Here is a 23,408-nt window from a genome sequence, read left to right on the forward strand (position 1 = left end):
ATAGATCATAGCCTATAAAATAAAATAAAAATTCTTAATTGTATAATTAACAATTCTAATCCAGCAATTTTGCAATCATTGCACACAGTTGATTCTTCCTTCTGCTTTAATAAAAAAATAAATAATAATTTGGGTTTGGTCCATTTATCACAAATCATATAACGAATAATACTTCTCGTTCTCAAAACCCAACAGACCAAAAGTTAAAAAGATTATAAATTTCTCGAAGCAACCCAAAAGAAAAATAAAGAAGTAAAATAATATATATACATATATATGTATATATGTAAGCATCTGCATGCATGTGATATGGATTGTGGAGATGATCATTTCCCTTTGTAGACGATCTCATCATCATCAACGTCGAATGCTGGGTTGCAGAGACACCTGAATAGCCTACCAATTCCCTGCAATTTTTTTTTTTTCTCACATGAACATATACACACTCAGTTATATATATATATATACATACATATATGCATATATCGTCTTCTCCAATCAAAATCCGACATCCGAGCATGTTACCTGAGTAAGCAGGGGAGTTCTGTAAGAGAGTTGTTGCGATGAGTAGTCGTCGTCGTCATCGCTGCTGCTGTCGGAACTGCTTCCATCGTCGTCATCCGATCTTCTCGACGATTCTCCGCCCTTTGATTCCTTTTCTTGCTGCACAAGTCATCGCCCGAATCAGTTTTCTCCTTCTTCTCCGAGAAAATGGCTTCACAGATCAAGAGAGAGAGAGAGAGGGTGAGCTGGTTCAAGACCTGAAATATCTTGCCGAGGATCTTCAGAGCGATGGCTCGAGATTTCAGCTCTTCCTTCCTCACGTTGTGTTCGCGCAGAACCTGACGAGTTTCAATAACCACAAGCCGTAAGAATTTCGAGTGCTTTGGAGTGACAAAATTAGGGTAAGGTTGGACGCGGATCGGGTATCCGAAATTTCCGGTGTATCTTGTTTCAATCTCGTCCCTTGTGGTTTCTCGGTTAGAGCAGTCGGTCTCGGTGTGGTGAGAATCGGATACCCGAGCTTAGGGTATCCGTCGGAGCGCCGTGAGGGCTCGGATGACCGGTGAGGCGAGAGCAAATCGAAATCGTGAAAACAGAATGGTTATGATTTCTCAAAAAAACGTATAGAACAAGATAACAAAAATAATCGAAAAAACGAAGATTTCTTTGAAAAATATCAATAAAAACCGAAATCGAATTGAATTCAATATAAAAAAATGAACAGATTATAATTTTTTTAAACTGAAATAACCGAATCCGAAATGATCATCCCCCGTACGGGTAATCGGTCGACAAAATCCGATCTTGAACCCGCAACTCTGATTCACCGACACCACGGAATACCCGAATTTTGAGTACCTGCAGAGACAGAATACCCGCGAAAAGGATACCCGAATCGGGATACCCTCGCGCCGTGCCACCCGTAAGACAGAATAGTAGTAACGGAGAAGGAGGAGTGGGACCCACCATCTGACAGACATGTGAGAGAGTGACTTCGATGTCTACGACGTTGAGTTTCCACATCGAACTCATGAGCGTGTCCTTGTTCGACTGAATGTGCGTCTCTATGTCGCTTCCCTCCCTCCTCGACTTCCGGCCACTTTCTTCTTGCAGCTGAAGTAACTGAAAGGCTCCTGAACAGGCAACAATGTACTCTTCTTTCATATATATATATATATATATATATATATATATATGTATGTGTGTATGTATGTATATGTGTATATACACACCTTTGGCTGCGCTGATCTGTGATTTCCAAGAATGCCCTTTGTTCCGGACCCATTCTGCCAAGAATGGGACTCCCAAGTAGAGAGCTCTCTTCCCAAGTTCTTGAGCTGCTTGTCTCGTGTATACGTATCCGATCGTATGCAGTATATCGCCTCCAAACGCTGTATACATATATATGTATAGATTCATCGAAAATGAATGAATTTTCATCTTTTCATATAATTTCACGTGAAGATAACAAATATGCTGAAAAAAATATATGTATATATGGGAGAAGAAGAAGAAGAACGGCGAGAGGACACGTGCCTGCACCAGAGAGCCTCTTGGCCTCAGATTCTGCATGGCGAGTGAATCCTTCCTTGTCGCCATGAACGTATCGATTCAGGAAGCCTCTGAGAAACCTCGCTAGGGTTTCTTCTCTTTCTCTCTGAACACCCTGGCAAAAAAAATGATCTGAGATTACTTGTGAAAGAAGTATCTAACGAGTTCGCATGAGGATCAAATGGTGAGTAACAACTGCCACTCGCCCTCAGTTTCTCATGGATCGTAAAAGGGCTGTCACTTTCAGATGCCAATTCAGTGGAAGCCATTGATGCAACAGCCAAGTGACCGACGTAATCCTCGAAAAGCTCGCTCCCGAAGAGAATGGCGAAGACAGCCATCGGATCAAGCATCGTTTCCCTGACCCCACAAAAAAAATTCAGACAGCGGATGAAGAAGACACACAGATAAGGGACAGATGCAAGAACAAAAAAATAGGTGAGTTACTTGGTAACAGAGAATTTCCCATTCCGATCATATGCTTCACGATGAACAGGATCACTTAGAATCTGGTAGGCTTCACCAAGAACCTGCCCAGATTTTTTTTTTACGAAAGATCGATAAAACAAGAACAAGAAAGTGTAACAAAATCAAATAAACTATAAAACGATAATTAAAATCTTGCCTGAAACTTTTCCGCAGCTTGAGGGTCGCCTGGGTTCTTGTCCGGATGAACTTGTCTTGCCTGTAATAACACCAAAAAAACAGGATCAAGAAATGGATGGAACAGGGAATTTGCAAGAACAGTGGGAGAGATAACCATGTATATACAGTGCGATGAAAACCTTGAGGTAATAAGCTTTGCGAATCTCTTCCTCGGAAGCAGAGGGAGTGACGCCAAGAACATCGTAGTAAGCTGTATCCTTCATGATCCTTTTTTTCCCCCTCGATCACTCTCTCTTTCTCTCTCTGGAGAGTCGTTTGGGATCAGATCGAAAGTGAAGGAGAGCAAGAAATCGAGTAAAAGGAAAAGTGATGGAAAAGGGTTCTTGACAAAGTGAGTGTCTTGTGTGAAGTCAGTGTAGAGAGAGAGAGAGAGAGAGAGAGAGAGAGAGAGAGAGAGAGAGAGAGAGAGAGAGGGGGGGGGATTCACAAGTCACAAGATGATGATCGGGTTGGAACACTTTCCAGTTCTGCACATTAAATAAACAAATGTTTATGGTATGCTTTCTTCTTATATATATCATATTTTAAGCGGGAGATGAGATTGCACAGTGCTTTCTCTTTTTAACTGTCGTTTTTAGTGCTTCGTATCATTCTTGCCCCTTTCTCCTGCTTTTTGGCTTTACCATTTCTTTTTTTTTTTTTTCCAAAGCAATTTAATAATGGAGGCATCAAATGAAATGGGGCCGTTTGAGGGCCTTTGATGAAATATTTTTTAAACAGAAAAAAAGAAAAACATTAAATAATTAAAAAGAAGATTAAAAAAGGCATAAAGGTCCTACCGGGAGTCGAACCCAGGTCGCTGGATTCAAAGTCCAGAGTGCTAACCACTACACCATAGAACCTTCATGTTGGTGGACAACCGGATGACAAAAACATCCAATCAAGTTCCAATCCCCGTAAGTAAATAAATTATATGTGTACCTTAAGATACCAATCATAGGTCAAATGAAACGCTTCATTAATCTCCTTTTTTTTTTTTTGTAATTATCATTTAAAACCCATCACCGAAATTTTAAAACCCAAATCGGGCAAAATGACACATTCAGAAAGGATTCGACTTTGGAGAACAAATAAAACGAATGAACTGACCAAAACCTTTTGCCAATTCACCGACAAAGGCTTTTTACTTAGCTCTTCCACGTTTGCCGCCTCCTCCTCCTCCTCTCTTACCATACCGGCCTCCTCCTCCTCCTCCTCTCTTACCATCACGGTCACCGCCTCCTCTCTTACCATCACGGCCGCCACCTCCTCTCTTACCACCACGGCCAACGCCTCCGCCTTTGCCACGGTTGGAAACTTTCTTGTTCTTAAGGTAGTCAGCTCTCTTCGCCTTCTGCAGCCTCTCCTTCCGGACCTGCTCCATATCTTTGATCTCTGACCGCACATTCCCATTCGGTACCGATCCTTGCCTTCTCCCTCTCCCGCCTCTGAACCTCCCTCCTCTTCCTCCTGACCCGACCCCCAAGAGTTCAATGCCACGTCAGGCTTGAGTTTTGACGAGCCTTTTCTGCTCTCCGTAGAAAAAAAAAATACGGAATAACGTACCTGTCCCTGTCGAGCTTGTGGTAGCATCACCCTCCGCATCCCCGTCTCGGCTAAACACTTTCTTGTGAGACCTCTCCTTCCATTTCTTGTATATCCCTGTCTTTGTGGCTTTCACTTTAGCCCCACTCTCTGTCTTAACCTATACATTACATACATTTCTCATGATGAATCATCACTCGCTCACCAAGTCAATCGATCATTTTTTTGCGTTATTTGCTAATAAGAGACAAGACATCGTTACCTTTCCGCTGGCTGTAACTCGATCCCCGTTGTTGAGTTTGATGTACTTTTTGCTCCTCTGCCAGCCAAAAACCATTTTGAGTTTTTTTTTACAAGGAAGATTGTTTATAGGGAACTGATTGAGTGAGTTTATGACATGATGTTCTTCAAACTCCTTACCTTGTCCCAGTGATAGACTGATTGTTGCTTCTTCATGCCTTCGCCGTCATCTGCAACTAGGTCCAAAACAGCAGACTCCAGCCTATAATGCGAAGAAAAAAAATCACGTCGTGGATTTGTTTAGATACGAGACTCTAGACTTTGTTTTCTCAATTCCATTAATATTTCCGCGAAAATATTCTAAAAGGGTCGACAAAAACAAAAGATTTACCTATTTGCTCCAAAGCCTTCGTTACCTCTCACAGATAGACCAGCCTCTGAATGCTGCGTGCAATTGCAAAGAGTGAAGACCAACAAGCTAGCCAATCTCGATATTTGATTGATGGCACTCAAGGAGCGGAATCGAGAAAGATCAAATGCCGTACAGAACAGATTATTCTTGCAAACGTTGTACAATGATTCATAACATGAAAGTGGGAACTTACATGGTTTATTGGTATGGAGCTAATATAAAACTCTTCGTCCTTGAAGCATTTCGCCTTCCTTTTTGTACCGCCTGAAACCCATGCAAAGCAATAATAAAAAGCTGAATAACCAAGGAAATGCAGAAAAATCAAATTGAACTTGAATGAACAATAGGCAAGCATACCTTTGCTTTCCTTTTCCTTTAACTTGCCCTCAACATAGGCAGTTGTAGGTTCAGGATCCTAGACATATACAAAGATTCATGTTAAGTGAACAATAATAACAACAAAAAGAAATAAAACAAATCAAAATCCAGTCTATAGCAATGCATGTATAGAATCTCGTTTTCTATTTTTCCTCACGCGTGTGCAGAAACCTTTTAAAAGCAGGAAATTCACAAGAACCAACAGGCTCTGCCTCATATAAAAAAGCCCCAACTTTGTTACGACCAATCTAAAGTAATCTGAGCTAAGGCAAAGGGTAAAAGAAAAGGCACACGAGTATAATATGAGAAAGACGAGAGCAGGAGATAGAATTCACCTCCAGATGATTAATGGAGAGCTGTTGACGCTGTTGATGTCTCATATTAATGACCTTCTCATGAATGGCTCTCTTCTTTTTCATCACATCAACCCATTGACTCGAAGGACCCTGCAGAACAACCAAAGCTTTCGGCTTAGAGGAATGCTGTATATACTAGAATAGAATTCACAATTTATTAATCAAAACTAACACCTTACACGAGAATTCTGAAACCATATAATAGCCATGCTTACCAAACGAAAAGACTAAACCGGGAAAGTAAAGGCTCACCTGTACATTTTTTGATTTGGCAGCTTCACCTTCTGCTTCAAGAATGGTCTGCTTGGGTCTAGCACACAGATAAAAGATCGCATAATTTAAGATTTTCATGTCAAATTATGCAGAAGTAAAACACTTGCTACCACTCTGGGCATAATCATGATTGTGGATGAGTAAATAATTTCATTACTCACCTGAAACTTTTCAGGCGCTCAGAAAATGCCATCGCAACTAACTCACCGCCTTCAATGATGCTTCTAAAGATTGGATGCAAGCCTCCTCGGGGTAAATCCTTTGCTCTCCGGATAGACTCTTTTGAAGGCAAGGGTTTTGTTTTCGAATACAAGCGAAAAGCTTTTGTGCATGTTGTTTCAAGTGAATCCAGTTCAGCAGATGAATGAATCACCTCTCGAATTCGATCCGAAATCAGATCAATGGTTTTTTGAGGGAAACGCCCGTAAACAGTTTCCCCGCTTTCCATTGCTTGGTCGATTCTGTTCATTACCCCTTCCATATCCTGCAACACCTCATCCTCAGCGGGTGCAGGCCTGATCGGTTTTGAGAGAAATAAATGAAGATCTAACACATACGGGATATCCTCGGGTGTAACAAAGGAATATGCAGAACCTGTACGACCAGCTCTTGCAGCTCTTCCCACCCGATGGACAAAAATTTTCGGTTTTGGAGGGAAATCCCAGTTTATAACATTGTCGAGCAAAGGTATGTCAATTCCCCTAGCAGCGATATCTGTCACAATCAACAACATAGTCTTCCTCGCTCTGAACCTCGATATGTGAATCTTCCGAGCATCTTGATCCATGTCACCGTAACATACAGATGGCTCGATATTTTCTGTCCTAAACAGTGAGTTAAGGAACTCCACATGATGCTTCGTCGAAACAAATATCAAGGTCTGTTGCTCCGAACTTATATGCTCTCTTACCAGATATATCAACGCTCCATACTTTTCTTCCTGGCGCAATGTAAAAAACGTGAGCTTCAAATCCGGGCTTATCTTGGATTCCACATCTAGCCGGACAAGCTGAGGATCTCGCAACCCGGCCTTGGCAAATTCTGCTAGCGCACTTGGCAAGGTGGCACTAAAAAGCAAAGTCTGACGGTTCTCACTCAACTGGGAGAGAATCTGATGCAGCTGTTCGGCAAAACCCATACCGAAGAGACTATCTGCCTCGTCAAAAACCACATACTCCACGGTCCGAAGTGACATGTCATCTACCTCGGACAAATGATGCATAAGCCTACCAGGCGTCGCAATTATGATATCCGGATTCTTTGCTAACTCTTCAAACTGTTCTTCCATGCTATCACCACCAACCAGCAAGGTAACACGAAGATCTGAAACAAATAATAGTATGTAAAATGTGTTTAACTCTCGGTAAAAAAAGAAGCCCACCCATTACCTAGGGACCAAAATCGGACTCGATTTCCCCCTCATTCATTCATTTCTACACTAAACCAAACAGGTTCTTGTCTACTGTTCTACAATTAGTTGTAAAGGATTTCAAACTTTCAGATTCCAATTCAATCAAAATCAAATGTCATAGAGAGAGAGTAACCTTTCCTATGATAAAACAATGTCTTGACCTTGCAAGCAAATAACTTCATGCAAAAAAAACGAAGCCCAACCTGTAAATTTGCCGAGTTCTTTGGTGAACTTCAATGTCTGCTCAGCCAAGTCACGAGTAGGGGACAGGATAAGACCCCGAACGCCTCCCTGCGTCATGTGCTCTTTGAGCTTCTCCAGCATGGGGACAAGAAATGCCGCGGTTTTCCCGGAACCGGTCCGAGCCATGGCGACGACATCAGCGCCGGAGAGAATAATCGGCATCGTCTTCCGCTGAATCGGCGTGGGAACTCTGTAACCCTTCTGCTTGATGCCTCTGTAGACATTAGGGCTGAGGTTTAGAGACTCGAACCCTCCCGATTTCGCCTTCTTCTTCTGTTTCTCTTTTCGATGAAGCTCCGTGACCGAGCTCACTAGGAGCTTCTTTCCTGCTCCTCCCATGGCGAATCCTAGAAACAGAAGGAAGAACAGAAACCCTGGTCACTGGTAAGACTGCTCGTGCCGCTGTAGGAAGAATCAATCTGCGATGTATCTAAATGTACTCCTAAAGGGCAATTCCGAGATGATAAACAGCACAATACTCCAACCCGTGATTCCTTAGACAGATACGGAAATGAAATCAAAGGCGATGTATCTATCAGGACCGAAGAGCATGTAATAGTTCGACCTGTTTCTTTAGACAACGATTTGGCTGGAGATATACCTCACAGTGAAACTAAGGTTTTACTACAGAAGACAGTGGAACTCCAGTTGGTCTTAGACACTTCAAGGATGTTCACGAGAAGCTTGCTCTCATGTCCGAGCTACTGATCAAACGCAGAGCAGGTCCAGGCGTAAGGGCAGAGGGAGGAAGAAGAAGCCGCGAAAATTAGGGTTTAACATATGGCATCCAAAACTGTGTAATGGGCTTAATGGGCTTGAAGAAATGGTAATCAAAACTATATTGGGCTTAATGGACTTAATCTGGGCCCATGTGGAATGCAAAAAGTTAATTTATATACAAATATGAAATATCATAATTAATTACGATTTTTTTAAGTTCTAATCGTTATTTTCTCCTTGAACTCACTCAAAAGTCTAAACGCTATTATTCCCAATAACTTGTAGGTTTTCCATGTTACCGAGTTTCTAGAAATTAAATGATTTTATATATGAACTAAAATAAATGAGCTTATATCTACAATTATTTTTTTTAAATTTAACAATTAAAATTTGTTAGAAAATATGAACAGTTTACACTTATTTTGGCTTTCATATGACTCTATCTACTATCTATATTAGAAATATTTTTTTCCCATATGAGAATTTTTCTATTTAAACTCATTCCAGCCTTTCCATATTTTATGATAAATTTTATGATAATGTTTTCATAGTAGTTTTACATACAAACACAATCCCTATAATAAAATTTATAATTATGTTTTTTCATAATAATTTTACATGCCAACACAATTACCATGTCTTATATTATTATTACTTGTGGATAAGGTTAACAATTCCGAGTGATGAAGACTTGTGATTCAATGAATTTGGTGGTTAGTTGACTATAAACATGAAAATTTTCAAAATTTCTATATTTTTATATGATTGGATTCTTTACACATTGTGCATTCTCAAGGGTTAAAACCGTCAATTTACATTGGAGAAATTCCACTTTCAAAAGGTAGTGGAAACTTATCCTATAGAACAAATGCAAAAGTCTTCTTACCATATCAACTACTATCCAATTAAATATTCCACATAATTTATTAAGAACAATAACTTAAACAAATCACTAACATTTAAAAAAGTTCAATGAATTTTATAATTTTTATATAAAAGAAAAAACATTACAAATCTTGTCATATTTCCAAGTATTTATTTATTTTATGAATTTTTAACTTACGAATTTGTGAATTTTTGGAAATAGGATAAAATAATTTTATATAGATATTATAAAAAATCGTGATTTTCTAGATTATTTTTTCCTTTTATTAATGGATACTTCCTCTCAAAATAATTATATTAACTTCACATAAATTCATAGTTCTAGAACCCAAAACAATGCCGTTTCGATTTTGGTAGTTCACCTCAAAGATTATGACGTTGATTTCGATATTTATTAAATTTCTACTAATTCGGTTTTAAAAAATTATATTAAATTTAATTTAATGTTATTCGATTTGGTTTATTATATCCCAAAAATAATATATAATATGTCCCTACAAAACTGTAAGCATTCCATACACAATGAAAAAGCAATTTAAAAATTTGAAATTTATCTACAAAATATCTGAATGTCGGTGATCTCTTCAACAAAGAAAACTAATTATACTAAAATTATTTAGAGATAATTAAACTATAAATCTAAAGTTTCAGCTATTATTGTTTTTATGTTGGAAAATTTCTTTATGATTGAAGATATTTATTAATATTTTCTATTCACATATAATTGTGTGTAGTGTATGTATATGTGTAAGTATTTTTTTTATGGTCCATTATCCTAAGAATGGAATTCGTCAACACGTTATTCAACTAAAAATTGGAAGGGCAAACTACCGTACGATCGACTTTATCCAACGGTCATTATAGTTTTTATTTATTAATTCAAGCTCTTCATCATATTATTTAGGCATGCGAACCTTTTGACCGAGTGAGAAGGTCTCACTCCCGAACATATATTATTTATTTATTTATTTATTTATGAAGCTATTTCTAATTACAAAAATAGCATTATTAATGTTAGACAGGGATTCTTTGCGATGATTTATCCTATTTCCACAAAACGTTTAAGATCTACAAAAAAATAAATTATTTAAGTGTCCTTTGTGTGTTCATAAAAAAATGTTATATAAATGGACCATAAATAATAGGTTTATAGTGTATTAATATGTTATATCTAATATTAAGTTATTATTAAAATTTGTAACTATATATTAGTAGATTATAGATAGTTTTTGTAAGCTGAAGATTCATTCTTTTTTATTTAAATTAGTTATTGGATGTCAAAAAGTGTAGAATGTTTGACAAGGATTTTCTTCACCAATATAGCATAATATTAATATTTATTTAGATATTCTATATACAAATAGATCTAGAAAACAGCCAGATCTTAAAAAATAATACTGTGGGTTTTAAAACGGAGAAAATACTAATACAACTTACAATATAATTCATAAAAAAGTTATTATGTTTTAGTTCCAAATATTATATTATTTTCCTTTTATCAACTAACAATGATTGTTCATACCAAAAAAAAATTTAATTCATACAAAAAAAACTAACAATTATTGGTAAACCAAACTGAATTTAATATAATTCATAAAAAAAACAGCTATTGTGTTTTAGTTCCAAATATTATATTATTTTCCTTTTATCAACTGAAAATTATTGGTAATCCAAACTCAATTTGATTTCCTAAATCTGAGGAATAATATTAAGCCTCTTGTGACATAAAAAGATTAAAAATAAATTAAAAATTCAGGCATTTTAAGTGTTTTTTATTTTATTTTTCCTATATATATATATATGGTTTCTGTTGCTTTTCAACCTAACACCACACTCTTAAAAAAAAGGTTGTCTTTTTAATCAAAGACCTCATTGCCCGAGAGAGAGAGAGAACGCGGATTTAAGAAACCGGGGTGTTGTGTCCTGTTTTGCGTCAACAGTTGGAGAAAGGTCAAACCTTTACGCTCTCTCCCTTTGGCATTTTCCGACGATTCAGAGGTTGTAATCGGATTTCGATCTTATCAAATCCATTTGGGCTTCTAATCTCCCCTGGTATTTGACTTTTTTTCTGTTCTTTGGGTGATTTCACTTGCTTTAGATTTCTGAAATTTTTTCATGATTTGCTTTAGATTTCCCTAGATTTGTTGCCTTTTGATCTGTATTAGTTCGAATTCGCTTTTCTGCAAGGTTTTTTCTAGGTCAGATGCTTATTCGCTTGAAAATTCCTTGCTATACATGCGTATTCGTTCCAAATCCGATATTTTCTTGGAGGAAATGGAAGATAGTGGCTTTAAACTCGTCTGAGAATTTTGGTTATGGTGTTTTTTTTTCCTGTCTGGTCTTAATCCGATGTTAGAATCAGTGATTTGCAGTGAATATACAGACACACACATATATATATATATATATAAAGCTTTTGGATAATGGAATTTCGAGTACTCGGATTGAATTTGTCGTTGCTCCAAACGGGTTTAAGTGATATGAACTTATGCAGATAAATCTGTCTGAAATCAGTATATTGTTCTGCACAGCCAAATTTTAACATTCTATGATCTGTTCTTACATTTCTCCGAAGCTGTTTCGTGTTTCGCATGCTCGTATTCACCTCTTGGATTTTGCCCGTGAAATTCTTTCGGAAAGTTTTGCTTCTTACTTGTCTGGAAATTTCTCATTACAGCTCGGTTCGATTCGTATGGTGAAACAAGTTCTGGTCTGAGAACGGACTGATCAAAACTGTTGGATAAGATAATGTCATTAGTAAGGTCAGCAGAGCCGTCGGCTGCATCGTACAGGAACCCGAAGCTTTACTCTCTGAAGGAGAACAGTAACAATGTCGGTTTGTCCTCCTCTCAGGTCTTTGCTTCAGACAGGCCGCCGAACAACATGTTCTTGGCAGATTCCTACTCGAGCCAAAGTTACGAGAAGTACTTTCTTGATTCCCCGACAGAAGAGCTGATTCAGCCTCTCGGGTCTGGTGCCTCGATGAGCTCGTATGGGTCTCCCGAGACATACCCTTATCAGACAAGACCGGTTCTCGGATGCTCCATGGAAATTCAGATGCCCTTTGATTCATCCTTTCCATCTCCGAGAATGTTCGGAGGCCATCAAGCAGAGTTCCTGCAGAGTTCAACAGGCATGGATGTGGTGGAATTTGACGAGGATAAGATGAGATCGAAGATTCAAGAGCTTGAGAGAGTTTTGTTCGAGGATGACAATGACGGGATCATGGGAATCGATCAGTTGATGGATATTGATAACGAATGGTCTTACCCGAACGAAAAGGAGCACGAGCAGAATCAGAACTCGCCGAAAGAATCCTCATCTGCAGATTCCAACTCTAATCTAAGCAGTGTCAGCATCAGCAACAAAGAAGTGCTGTCACAGACATCATCAGAAACTACTACTCCGAGGCAGATTCTTCTCCGATGTGCTCGGGTCCTGTCTGAAGGGAAATCGGAGGAGGCTTTATCCATGATAAACGAGCTCAGACAGGTGGTCTCGATCCAAGGAGATCCCTCGGAGAGAATTGCAGCTTATATGGTGGAAGGCTTAGCTGCAAGAATGGCTGCTTCTGGTAAATTTCTCTACAAAGCCCTGAAATGCAAAGAGCCTCCTTCTGATGAGAGGCTTGCAGCCATGCAGGTCCTCTTCGAGGTATGCCCTTGTTTCAAGTTCGGGTTTTTGGCAGCTAATGGTGCGATAATCGAGGCCCTCGAAGACGAGGAGGAAGTTCACATAATAGACTTCGACATAAATCAAGGAAACCAATACATCACACTGATTCGGACGATTGCTGGGTTGCCCGGTAAAACTCCCCGCTTGAGGTTAACTGGAATCGATGATCCCGAATCGGTCCAACGCACGGTCGGAGGATTAAGAATCATCGGGTTGAGGCTCGAGCAGTTAGCAGAGGATCTCGGAGTACCTTTCAGGTTTACAGCCGTGCCCTCCAAGACATCCATCGTGACTCCATCAATGCTCGGTCACAAACCCGGGGAAACCCTGATCGTAAACTTCGCTTTCCAGCTCCATCACATGCCAGATGAGAGCGTATCCACGGTTAACGAACGGGACCAGCTTCTTCACATGGTCAAGAGCTTGAACCCGAAGCTAGTGACAGTCGTTGAACAAGACGTGAACACCAACACCGCCCCATTCTTCCCGAGGTTCCTCGAGGCTTACGACTACTACTCAGCTGTGTTTGAGTCTCTTGACATAACCCTCCCGAGGGACAGCCAGGACAGGATGAACGTAGAGAGGCAGTGTCTTGCCCGAGACATCGTTAACGTCGTTGCTTGCGAGGGGGAAGAACGGATAGAGAGATACGAAGTTGCGGGGAAATGGAGAGCGAGGATGATGATGGCGGGTTTCGCCTCCAAACCGATGAGCCTGAGAGTAACAAGCACCATACAGAGCCTCATAAAGCAGCAATACTGTGACAGGTATAAGCTCAAGGAAGAGATGGGCGAGCTCCATTTCAGCTGGGAGGAGAAAAGCTTGATCGTTGCTTCTGCTTGGAGGTGATATATATACAGTCTTCTTCTCAGAAGAAAGACATAGTTGCTGTGATCATAAACACTTGCATTTTGTCGACCTGCCTGAATGTTTTAGTGTAATATAGGGTTCATGTAACTTGCTTAAACCGTGACCTAATCTAACTTTTCTCGAACGATTCTTGTTGTGTTTCTGTTTACAAGAAGCATGTCTGTTTGTATATGCAGAAGTATGTTTTTCTGAAACATCACTGTCTCTGGGTCCATAGAAGCTTATCCATACTGAAACCTGAACTCTTCTCAGCACCTCAGGTTCTGAAATGAATATCCATCCATTCACGAAAGGTAAACTAATGAGTCAAGAAACGAAAGATAAAATCCCCAAACGTATCTCAGAACAAAGGACCAGTCTGGTCTTTCCTCAAACTAAGACAGGACAGGAGGAGGTGGTCTCTGCAAGAGAATCAGAATCAAGAATGGCTATGGAGAATTGCTTCCAAATGAGCAGTGTCTTCACGACAAGAGCTGGAGGACCCAAATGCCACCGTAACCCGTCTTCTTTCACAGAGAAGCTCCAAATCTCTACTGCTTGCAGACCATTCTCTACACCTTCTCTCTCATCCACTTCATTCTCTCTCCTAAATTCCAAAACCCAGAATTCAAGAATCATCTGCAAGGCCGGTGAAGCCCTAGACGAAGGTAAAGAAACGAAACAGCTGTTTTCTTCAGAACATGAATCTTGAATCTCTCTGTCTGAACATGATGGATTCTTGAGAAATGTGCAGTGAAATCAGTGGCAGGAAGGTGAATCTTGAATCTTTGTCTGAACATGTGAGACTCTAACATGATGGATTCTTGAGAAATGTGCAGTGAAGCCAGTGACAGAATCGACATGGGAGACGCAAGTGATTGGAAACGAGAACCCTGTCCTTGTGGAGTTCTGGGCCCCATGGTGTGGACCCTGCAAGATGGTTCAGCCTGTCATCGACGAACTGGCGAAGGAATATTCCGGCAAGATCTCGTGTTTCAAAGTCAACACGGACGAGAGCCCGAACATCGCGACCAAGTACAGTATCAGAAGCATCCCCACGATTCTGTTCTTCAAGAACGGTGAAAAGAAGGAAGGTATCATCGGAGCTGTCCAAAGGAAAACACTTTCCGACACGATCGAGAAGTACATAGATTAGAAAAGATAATCTTGAGTCCATGCAGATCTGAAGGATGGAAATAACCATGTCGCTTCTTTGCATTGTTTATTCAATATGTGAATATGAACACTACTATCATTATCCAAGATTCCGCATATGAACTATTACGTGTTTTCTCTTCCCTCCTTTTTTTTCTACCACAAAAACTAGTATACATCATGTTTAAAAAAAACATATGGCCGCACCTGTACGATGTTATTTTCACCTGTCTTAAGGAGATGGTTTCCAACCAAACTGAAGATGGTTCGAACCGTTTGTCGTGCCCAGAAGCTGGTTCCCCATGTCCCGCTCTTGTCGAGCCATGCCGTTCAAAACCGTATGGTGGTTGCTCTTAACTATGGCTCCTCTGGTTCGGTTCATACCCGAACCCGTCACGCTGAAACCCGAACCCGACGTCCATTGAGCTATTATTACCCGAGAACACACTGCCACTGCCAAGAACGGAGCCGTCATGTCCATGTAACATCCCGTTGTTTACCATTATGTTCTGCAAGATTTTCTCAACCGAACTCTGAGGCTTGCTTGAATCAGATTCCACGGGAGGAGCCAAACCGACCTGCCTGATATTGCTGGAGGAGCTCGAAGATGGCATCTGAAGCGGGTTTGATGCGTAGGGACTGCTCGGGTTAGTCGAAGAGGAGGACTGCCGTCCGTTCATGGAGTTCTGATGGAGAAGAGCGGGAACAGCACCAGAAGAAGAAGAGTTGAAGGAACTATTACGTGCCATACCATTAACGGAAGGATTCTTTCCTCGGGGAAAATTCATCAAACTCTCTGAAACAATGTATAGATGAAATGGTACGAGACCAAGTTAACGAGCAATTCTTGATGGAAATGGATTAAGGGATGAATCATACCAATAGGTCCGGTGCCCGTTTCCCAGCTATAATCGATCAAGTCCTTCATGCTGTTAACCACCTCCGATATCTACAGAAAAAAAAAAAAATTCAAGAACCATCCCTTATGAAGACGAGTATGAACAAAACCAAAAGGCACGAGACTTGACTTTTACTACCTGAAGGCAACGGACATATCTTTTCGAGTATCCCAAATCGTTTACTTGCGGTACTTCCAAGGCTTTTGCCAATTGCCTGGCCGAAGCCACAAAACTGGAAAGCAAAGAGGGACTTATAAATCAAGAACCAACATTACAATCAATAACTTTTTTCAACATGACGGGCAGACTGAAGTTGCATACGCATTATGATAGTTTTGGATATTCTGAACAGATGATGCATTTTGTGCAGCATTCTGATACTTTTGAGCCGTAACGCCAAGTTGACCGACCTGCAAAACACATCCTATGAGACCTATCATGTCTCCGCAAGAACACAGAGCAAGAAGAACAGTACGAGAAAAAAACATCCTTAAATGGAGGAGGAATGCTTAAAATTACCTACCTGAGGTATCAATACTCGTCGAGGTATAAGCTCTTCATGATGCCGGGCACAAAATTCCCAAGAGCAAATCTTGAAACAGGTCCAGATAATGATTGAGATGATGATGAGAAGGATGAAAAGAGAAGAGATGAAATTGGTTTATAGGCAGAAAAAACCTTGAGATCAGGAGAGAAAACTATCCGAAGCTGGCCATCTCGGACAACCCGAAGATTCTCGAAAACACTCTCCTGAATCGCTTTAGAGTAGTCGAGAACAATCTGACCAGATGAATTCCGATATTCTCTGGGTAGATCGATGTATAAAAGTTCTTCCAGAGTGCCACTTTCGTATTTTATCTTGAATAACCTCGGTAATACCTCAGCAGTTGCTTCTGAATTGCAGTAGCAAGATTGATTAGAATCGAGAAACCACAAAAGGGTTCGGGAATTCAAAAGTTTTACCAAATCCACGGCCTGGCTTCTGGTTGCATATCTCACAATGCCAAACACCCTAAAAAGATGAACAGAAAATGTATAATCTAAGCTTTGTAATCATGTAAAAACATATGTCTTGATCTCACCTGGGGACAAACTCCGGTCGGTTGTTTACCACTTCCATATATTGAAACACACCATTTCTTCCTTGCTTTGGGCTCGAAGAATTCAGTAACAAATCGTCTCCAAAATTCAATGTTATTGTCCTGCATTTTATAAGTCCACCTGATCATATGGGCAAAGAATAATAGGACGAAAGGAAAAAAAAGACAACCTAGAAAACAAGTAGAGATAGTTACTTCAGGTCTGTGTTGCTGCTGACACATGTACTGAGTAAGACGCCGAGCACATGTCCCGGGTTTATAGAGCGGTCTCGGAGGCATATTCTGCTGCTGAGGCATTGATTTCAAGTGTTGCTTCTGTTGCATTTGCAAGAATCTTTTCTGTTGTGACATGCGAAGTAGCTGCTGTTGCTGCTGCTGTTGTTGTTGTAGTAGTTGTTGGTGTTGTTGTTGCAGTTGTTGATGGAGAAACACTGAATTGTCTGAATAATGAGGTTTTACTGGACCAAGATTCCTAAGTGGCTGCAACTGTGGCTGTTGTCGTTGCCCTCGTTGATCATTCATGACCGGTGGCTCCATTGCGAACCCTCCCCGTATAGATGGAACCTGCTGCTGTAGCCCCTGCTGGAGGCTTTGTGAATTACGTTGTTGGACCCATTGCTGATCTCCTAACATCTGGTTATATGGAATGATAGTAAACTGCTGACCCGGAACCTGACCAGACGAGCTTGGATTCCCCATATCCATCGCCATAAAAGACGTTGAAGCATCAAACCCGATACCAGAAAGGGAATCAGGCTCGGCCCTGATGATATTAGAACCTGGGTGATGACCATTTCCAGGGCTCGGAAACACAGAGTTAGGCTCTCCTCCAAAAGACTGATTAATCAGAGAGGACATATTAGGAACAGTCCCGAGCACATTCACGTTATTAAACTGAGAATGAGATGGAACAGAATGGGAGCCACCAACAGGATTTGGTGTACCAGACAGCACCATTTCCAGAATCACTGCCTCGTCTATGAATTCATAAACTACGAAGGCCTTCTATAACACCATGGAAAGGATTCTGTGAGCAGCAAATTCAGACCAACCATTGTCAGTAGCATGGTCTCCACATCAAAACATCAACAGGGATTATGTCGGAGAAAATGTAGTTTTGATCCTTTTGAACATTCTAGAACAGCAGTGACTCCCTATGAACCATTATAACCCAAAAGCTTCAGCATCAACTCTGCTTCAGATCCAATTCCAATGTCAACAACACAGAATCACTCCAAATGCCCACTTTTTATCCCCGGCATTGGAAATCAAAATCCCTCCCGTACGAGAAACCATCAAATTAGTACCCAGAAAGAGACTTAAACCATTCAAGATTCCGAAATCAATGCTAAAGAAACAAAGGGACCCAAGTAAGCAAATCGATCAGAAAAGACAGCATTCAAATACAAACCATACATACATACATAATCTTGACAAATTAACGAGGAGGCTATAGAGTTCAACAGGCTTACCAGGGATGAAATTAGACGCCGACCCACTAAAAAAGACCGAATCTTTCGATCAAAAGTTCCAACAGAGGAGAAAAAGACAGAGACACGAGATAGGTATACGATCTCTCGAGCTGAACTTCTGTTCTGTTTCTTGTTCTCGTTTCACTTCCGCTTCTTATTCTGCTTCGCCTTCTTGTTGTTCTTCTTCGCTGTTGAATAATTCGATTTCCTGTAATAGCTTTTGTCTTCGCTTTTTCGATCCTTGTCTTTTGTATCAGCGCCTTCTGTTCTTCGCCGTATCTTTTAGAGAGAGAAGGAATGGCTTCCTAGAGAGAGAAGGCGTATGTTCTTGCGGACGTCAAAGGCGGATACGATCTGATTGAATCGCCTTATCATTCCTTCTTTCTCTCTCTCTCTACCGTGGAACGAAGTCAAAATGATATTATATTCCTTTCTATCTCCTCCATCTATGTCATGTCATGTTGTCATGGCCATATATAACATAATCCTACACATGCATGCTATACGTTTGTGTATATCTATGGCCACTCAATGCAAGACTTTCATTCACTTAAATCGACACTAATCACCGCTTTCAAATATGTAAATTGTTTTAAATTTTCCATTTTTAAATTTTAAATTTATTTCAGATTCTAATTTTGGATTAAATTTCATTATTTAACTAACGTATAATTTAATACAAGTCACATAATACATTTTTAGTACTAAAAAATTTAAGAAACTACAAATAATTTTAGATTTATTTCTAGACGCTTCAAAATTTAATATTTGTTCTGATATTTTTAAATTTTTTCTATATATTGTTTGCAAAAGTAATTCATCATTTAGTGAAATATGGATTTCCCCCCAAATAAAAATTTTATTTGTATTCAAGCATCATTATTTCTTCCACGTTATTAAATTAACTATGAAAAGAAAAAGTCGTTAAGCATGCCAATGGATGGCACATCTCATGATATCATTCACGACATATACATACATACATGAATATATATATATATATATATATGTATATGGGGCAGCAGCGTCGGATCGCATACTGAAATGATGAACTGACACGACATGTTGACATGTCGTGACGTGTTTAGGGGTCACGTGCTGTGACGTCCGTTGAAATTTTAACGCCACAGAATATGTTTTTTTTTTGTTTATTATATTTTTAATTTATTTTATAAAAATAAATAAATTATTGATTTGCCGTTGGAATCTTTGGTACTTATGTGACTACAGTATTTATCCTTTTTGTAATGTTTGGATGACACAATTGTCATGGGATTGTTTTATTTAAAATTTTTTTGTCTATTTGTTTTAAATTTTTTTGTTATGTTTATTAAAAAAATATTCGTATTCTATTTAGATTATTTTGATATTAAATTTAGATTTATTCAATTAGATTTATAAAAATATATCAAATTGGGTTGGATTAGTATATATATTTTTAGTTCATTACAATTATGTATTATTATTTGTTGATGTTTGGTTTTATAAATCTCCATCTAGTTTATATATATATATAACAAGATGGGCTTTGTGGCCCGTTGGTATTTGGGCTGCAAGTGTAAACCCATCAATAGGCCTGTTTTAAAGCCCAAAGAAAATATGAAATTGATAATGTTACAAATAACGTTGAAAATAGCATGTAATAAATTTTGTTTTAAGAAAACAAATAAACGTTTAGAATTTCGATGGAATTTCTGGATCTAAATCGTCTTGTCATTAGAAAAAAAAAACAATTACATAGTTCATATGCTCAATTCCCATCTATTGCACTTTTTTTAATCTGACTAGTTAATTTATTTTTTTTCATATCTGTAATATTTATATCAATAAATCAGAAAACAAATTTGAGGTAACTAAAAAGATCCATTATCCAAAAGATATTTTATTTTGAATAATATTAACAAATAAAATAGAAATACAATCAAACAGAAATCCGAGTAAAAACAGAATTGATATATTTTTTAAAATTAAAAATTTGGGGGGAAAAAGCAGTCAATCTAAAATCTTATCCATATCATCAAAAATCAGATTATGATTTATAACCAAATTAAGAAGAGAAACAGAACAGAACAAAGAGACCAAATGGTCCCTTCGGTGGGGACCACTTCACGCATCTCAACGGACCAATTTCTCTGATACCCCCAATTATCCCATTTTGTCACAATTTTACAAATATCTTTTTTTATTTTTTTAAATTACATATAATATTTTACATTCAACACCTACTGTTTAAAAATGTTACGTTTTCATAATTAAAGTTTATACTTGTTTTTAGGATCAACTGTTAGAGTTTCACATATATTTTAGTTCCGAATTTTTTATTTTTAAAATGTTTGTTTCCGCACGGCTCTAAATTCTAGGTTTTAAAAATATTACATCCATTAAATTTTTATATTTATTTTGAATTACATTTTTGTTTCTTCTTCTTCTTCTTCTTCTTTTTTATTTTTTTTTATTTTCATTTTATTCATTATTGAGAGGAAACGTTTTACATTTAAGGACAAGTTTTTCACTGCAAGAACACCCAAAAAAAAAAAACATCCTAGGGAGAAAACAGAGAGCAAAATCTCAGACATGTTGTTCTTGTTTTCCGTTTTCTGCACTCTGCTTCTTCTCCTCACCTTTCATCTCCACGCACTTCTTCTCTTCCACCTTCTCGCCTTTGTTTCCACAGTATATGAAGTACAGTATCAGCTGCATTGTCCCCAGACCGCACCCGAATCCGTTTGGAATCTGCCAAGACAACGGTGTTCGCATTCCAGATGAGAGAATTTCTGTTAAGTTTGCTTGCATCACAAGTACGAGATCTCACCGCGACAAAAGGGTCACGGCCGATGAGGCCATAGATGAACCAGGAAGTTCCGCAGAGGAAGACGAAGAGCGAGAGGAAGAAGGGCATGAACTCTACACTCTTTGTCTTTATCACCATTCTCTGAACATATCACAGAGATTCCAACAAAATCTGAGTGGATACACCGTTGATTTGATTTGCACAACTCCGAACAAAATCACACATAAACGGATTCAGTGGATTCACTCACCATGATTGAGAGGGGGGATGCGTACATGATGATGGAGAAAATGGTGGCAGCCAGACCACAGAAAAGCTTCCGGGGATTCCCATGGAGGGCAAAGAGAGAGACGAAAACCACGACAGAGAAGACGGCCATAACGCAGGAGAAGATGCCAAAGATCTTAGCTTTCTCCTTCTTGGGAGCATATACGAGGAATATCAACACATAGACAATCTCAATTGCTGCTCCTGTTCCATTAATCGTTGACACAAGTGTGTTGTTCTTCGACACAAAGGGAAGCCCGTACCTTCCCATAGAAACAGAGGGTAACAAAAAAACAACTTTGAGTAGATGAACTGTGCAGTAAATGGATCGAGGGAAGCAAAATTTGAAGATTTTGCATCATGGGCATATGATTAAGTTGAAAAAGATTCAAGCTTTGTGATTACCAAGCGGAGAGGAGACAGTTGAGGAGAGTCATTGGATATGGGATCCCAGAGAATTGTTCTGTCGACTTGTTCTTGATGATCCTCTTGAATGTGATCCTAATTTTTTTTAGCAACAAAAAAAAAAATAAAAAGCTTTGAACTTTACCGTAATTTCCATAGACCCATCAAGAAAATTTCGGAAATTTCCAGAAGAATTTTCGATTCAGCTACACAAAAAATACTGAAAACAGTTAACAAAAAAAAATACTGAAGACTACATACGTCGGTGCCAAGAAGAGGAACAGAGCAGTTGCATTTCCTGGAAAGTCACAGGGAAAACGTAGAAAATCTCAGAAATTTTCCGGGAAAGAGGAGGAAAGAGACAAACTTGATGGTACTTACCAAGAACGCCGAAGACGGTATGGGCGATATTCATCCTTCTCTTCGCCTATTCAAAGGCAGTTAAACGGGTTCTACTCTGCTTGTTTGTTAGCCGAGAAAGAGAGAGAAAATTAGCCGAGAAAACGAGAGAAAATGGAAGCCCAGAATCCCAAAAATCAAGGGAAGTAAGTGTAATTGCGAAGAAGCTTTGAGGTTAATATAGAGAGGCAGAGCGAGTACCTCCAAACCGCTTCACTCGTAATAATAAATAAATATTTATTATTATTTATTGTTTTTTATTCCTTTTTTTGTTTTCTCATGATTTATTATTTTATTCATTTTTATTTTCTCATTATTTATTATCTTCCTCAAATTTTAGTTTTTTTTTACAAATTTTATTTTTGATTCTTTGTAAAAACATTTGGTTCTTATCCAATGTGGTCACTCCTTTCTGCTAAGAACCCAAATTTGTAATCACAATTTTTTTTTAAAGGAGTTTTCGTTACAAACAAGAGGAATGTTCATCACATTTTAAACGTTTATATGCTCTCCGACAATAATTCCAATTTTCATTAACATTTATTAAATATAAAAATTGAATATGAACAAAAAAATAAATCCAAAAGATGAATTGGAGGTGTGACACTCATGCATGAAATCGGAACGTCAAACCATTAAAGGAACTAAATATTAAACAAGCATTTTGTTATTTTTTTATAAAAAAATTGAAAAAAAGAGTAAATTTGCCAAAATGACCAACTTACTTTGTGTAAATGGAGAACACATATTTATACAAACTCATAGGTATAAGGCGCTCGGCATATGGAAATCCAAAATTTTGAATACCAAATTCAATTTGTGAATTGGCTATGCGAAATTTGAGCATTTGTTTATGGATAGGATGAATATGGATTAATTCGACGATAATGAAAACTCGATTTTCGAATTCGAATTCAGTATAAGTTTGGATAATATCCGAAATTTAAATATACTATCAACGTAATTTAGACAATAAATTTTATAATTCACAAATTGAATATCCAATCTGTATCTAATTCTAAATATTATAATTTTTTATTTTAAATTTCATGGTTATTTTGTGTAAAGAATATGTTATTATATTTGAATAGAATTTAGGGTAAAAAGTTAATTAGGTATAAAGTATCCGTAATCAAATTGATCAATATTAAAAATAAAAATAGTCAAATAATTGATTAAAAATATAATTTTTTATAAGCAACTATTTTTAATCAAAATAGAATTATCAAAAAT

The 23,408-nt window shown here is 38.4% G+C and overlaps 6 protein-coding genes and 1 non-coding gene across 11 annotated transcripts; 2 read left to right on the plus strand and 5 right to left on the minus strand.

Moving 5' to 3' along the window:
- Nucleotides 1–110: 110 nt before the first annotated feature.
- LOC104812063 (chaperone protein dnaJ 10) lies at nucleotides 111–3,109 on the minus strand. Its single transcript, XM_010539020.2, has 10 exons — nucleotides 2,841–3,109; nucleotides 2,681–2,740; nucleotides 2,503–2,585; nucleotides 2,262–2,415; nucleotides 2,041–2,170; nucleotides 1,737–1,895; nucleotides 1,471–1,637; nucleotides 762–842; nucleotides 526–663; nucleotides 111–407 (listed from the first exon to the last, which is right to left on the minus strand). Exons 1-10 carry the CDS (start codon nucleotides 2,922–2,924, stop codon nucleotides 327–329), a joined length of 1,137 nt encoding a protein of 378 aa, XP_010537322.1. The 5' UTR covers nucleotides 2,925–3,109; the 3' UTR covers nucleotides 111–326.
- A 382-nt stretch (nucleotides 3,110–3,491) lies between these two features.
- On the minus strand, nucleotides 3,492–3,563 carry TRNAQ-UUG. Its single transcript has one exon. It is a non-coding gene; the product is annotated as a tRNA-Gln (tRNA).
- A 142-nt stretch (nucleotides 3,564–3,705) lies between these two features.
- Nucleotides 3,706–8,277, minus strand: LOC104812064 (putative DEAD-box ATP-dependent RNA helicase 29). Its single transcript, XM_010539021.2, has 12 exons — nucleotides 8,160–8,277; nucleotides 7,519–7,905; nucleotides 6,066–7,227; nucleotides 5,884–5,941; nucleotides 5,611–5,721; nucleotides 5,255–5,312; nucleotides 5,091–5,161; nucleotides 4,877–4,929; nucleotides 4,666–4,747; nucleotides 4,508–4,564; nucleotides 4,267–4,405; nucleotides 3,706–4,170 (listed from the first exon to the last, which is right to left on the minus strand). Exons 2-12 carry the CDS (start codon nucleotides 7,895–7,897, stop codon nucleotides 3,845–3,847), a joined length of 2,496 nt encoding a protein of 831 aa, XP_010537323.1. The 5' UTR covers nucleotides 7,898–7,905; nucleotides 8,160–8,277; the 3' UTR covers nucleotides 3,706–3,844.
- Nucleotides 8,278–11,004: 2,727 nt separating this feature from the next.
- Nucleotides 11,005–13,839, plus strand: LOC104812065 (scarecrow-like protein 1). Of its 2 annotated transcripts, none has more exons than XM_010539022.1 (2): nucleotides 11,005–11,215; nucleotides 11,841–13,839. In XM_010539022.1, the coding sequence occupies exon 2, from the start codon at nucleotides 11,912–11,914 to the stop codon at nucleotides 13,685–13,687; it is 1,776 nt and encodes a 591-aa protein (XP_010537324.1). In that variant the 5' UTR covers nucleotides 11,005–11,215; nucleotides 11,841–11,911; the 3' UTR covers nucleotides 13,688–13,839. The 2 variants fall into 2 exon arrangements, with proteins under 2 accessions (XP_010537324.1, XP_010537326.1); XM_010539024.1 differs by having other exon boundaries at nucleotides 11,005–11,161.
- A 136-nt stretch (nucleotides 13,840–13,975) lies between these two features.
- Nucleotides 13,976–14,968, plus strand: LOC104812067 (thioredoxin M-type, chloroplastic-like). The gene is made up of 2 exons (XM_010539029.2): nucleotides 13,976–14,355; nucleotides 14,527–14,968. Exons 1-2 carry the CDS (start codon nucleotides 13,977–13,979, stop codon nucleotides 14,841–14,843), a joined length of 696 nt encoding a protein of 231 aa, XP_010537331.2. The 5' UTR covers nucleotide 13,976; the 3' UTR covers nucleotides 14,844–14,968.
- LOC104812066 (transcriptional corepressor SEUSS-like) lies at nucleotides 14,879–18,730 on the minus strand. Of its 4 annotated transcripts, none has more exons than XM_010539028.1 (10): nucleotides 18,314–18,730; nucleotides 17,037–17,995; nucleotides 16,824–16,943; nucleotides 16,705–16,753; nucleotides 16,420–16,634; nucleotides 16,265–16,333; nucleotides 16,063–16,151; nucleotides 15,880–15,973; nucleotides 15,722–15,791; nucleotides 14,879–15,638 (listed from the first exon to the last, which is right to left on the minus strand). In XM_010539028.1, exons 2-10 carry the CDS (start codon nucleotides 17,796–17,798, stop codon nucleotides 15,196–15,198), a joined length of 1,911 nt encoding a protein of 636 aa, XP_010537330.1. In that variant the 5' UTR covers nucleotides 17,799–17,995; nucleotides 18,314–18,730; the 3' UTR covers nucleotides 14,879–15,195. The 4 variants fall into 4 exon arrangements, with proteins under 4 accessions (XP_010537330.1, XP_010537328.1, XP_010537329.1 ...); XM_010539026.2 differs by having other exon boundaries at nucleotides 17,037–17,868; nucleotides 18,314–18,727; XM_010539027.2 differs by having other exon boundaries at nucleotides 17,037–18,033; nucleotides 18,314–18,727.
- Nucleotides 18,731–20,770: 2,040 nt separating this feature from the next.
- LOC104812068 (bidirectional sugar transporter SWEET1) lies at nucleotides 20,771–22,329 on the minus strand. The gene is made up of 6 exons (XM_010539030.2): nucleotides 22,158–22,329; nucleotides 22,038–22,074; nucleotides 21,777–21,872; nucleotides 21,355–21,634; nucleotides 21,126–21,245; nucleotides 20,771–21,046 (listed from the first exon to the last, which is right to left on the minus strand). The coding sequence occupies exons 1-6, from the start codon at nucleotides 22,189–22,191 to the stop codon at nucleotides 20,882–20,884; spliced, it is 732 nt and encodes a 243-aa protein (XP_010537332.1). The 5' UTR covers nucleotides 22,192–22,329; the 3' UTR covers nucleotides 20,771–20,881.
- Between the last annotated feature and the right edge of the window lie 1,079 nt (nucleotides 22,330–23,408).

This window comes from Tarenaya hassleriana, unplaced genomic scaffold (assembly GCF_000463585.1).
Source record: "Tarenaya hassleriana unplaced genomic scaffold, ASM46358v1 Cleome2, whole genome shotgun sequence".
Taxonomy (NCBI): Eukaryota; Viridiplantae; Streptophyta; class Magnoliopsida; order Brassicales; family Cleomaceae; genus Tarenaya; species Tarenaya hassleriana.

Coding starts and splice junctions, on each gene's coding strand:
- LOC104812063 (XM_010539020.2), bottom strand. CDS start 2,924: ATGAAGGATACAGCTTACTACGATGTTCTTGGCGTCACTCCCTCTGCT. Junction 2,586..2,680: donor AAGCTGCGGAAAAGTTTCAG/GCAAGATTTTAA, acceptor AAATCTGGGCAG/GTTCTTGGTGAAGCCTACCA. Junction 2,416..2,502: donor GGGAAATTCTCTGTTACCAA/GTAACTCACCTA, acceptor TTGTGGGGTCAG/GGAAACGATGCTTGATCCGA.
- LOC104812064 (XM_010539021.2), bottom strand. CDS start 7,897: ATGGGAGGAGCAGGAAAGAAGCTCCTAGTGAGCTCGGTCACGGAGCTT. Junction 5,722..5,883: donor CCAAATCAAAAAATGTACAG/GTGAGCCTTTAC, acceptor GTTGTTCTGCAG/GGTCCTTCGAGTCAATGGGT. Junction 4,565..4,665: donor CAGTCTATCACTGGGACAAG/GTAAGGAGTTTG, acceptor TTTGGCTGGCAG/AGGAGCAAAAAGTACATCAA.
- LOC104812065 (XM_010539022.1), top strand. CDS start 11,912: ATGTCATTAGTAAGGTCAGCAGAGCCGTCGGCTGCATCGTACAGGAAC.
- LOC104812067 (XM_010539029.2), top strand. CDS start 13,977: ATGAATATCCATCCATTCACGAAAGGTAAACTAATGAGTCAAGAAACG. Junction 14,356..14,526: donor CGGTGAAGCCCTAGACGAAG/GTAAAGAAACGA, acceptor AGAAATGTGCAG/TGAAGCCAGTGACAGAATCG.
- LOC104812066 (XM_010539028.1), bottom strand. CDS start 17,798: ATGGTGCTGTCTGGTACACCAAATCCTGTTGGTGGCTCCCATTCTGTT. Junction 16,944..17,036: donor AGCAGCAACACAGACCTGAA/GTAACTATCTCT, acceptor TATAAAATGCAG/GACAATAACATTGAATTTTG. Junction 16,334..16,419: donor TTTTCTCTCCTGATCTCAAG/GTTTTTTCTGCC, acceptor ACCTGTTTCAAG/ATTTGCTCTTGGGAATTTTG.
- LOC104812068 (XM_010539030.2), bottom strand. CDS start 22,191: ATGAATATCGCCCATACCGTCTTCGGCGTTCTTG. Junction 22,075..22,157: donor TACCGTCTTCGGCGTTCTTG/GTAAGTACCATC, acceptor GTGACTTTCCAG/GAAATGCAACTGCTCTGTTC. Junction 21,873..22,037: donor TTCCTCTTCTTGGCACCGAC/GTATGTAGTCTT, acceptor AAAAAAAATTAG/GATCACATTCAAGAGGATCA.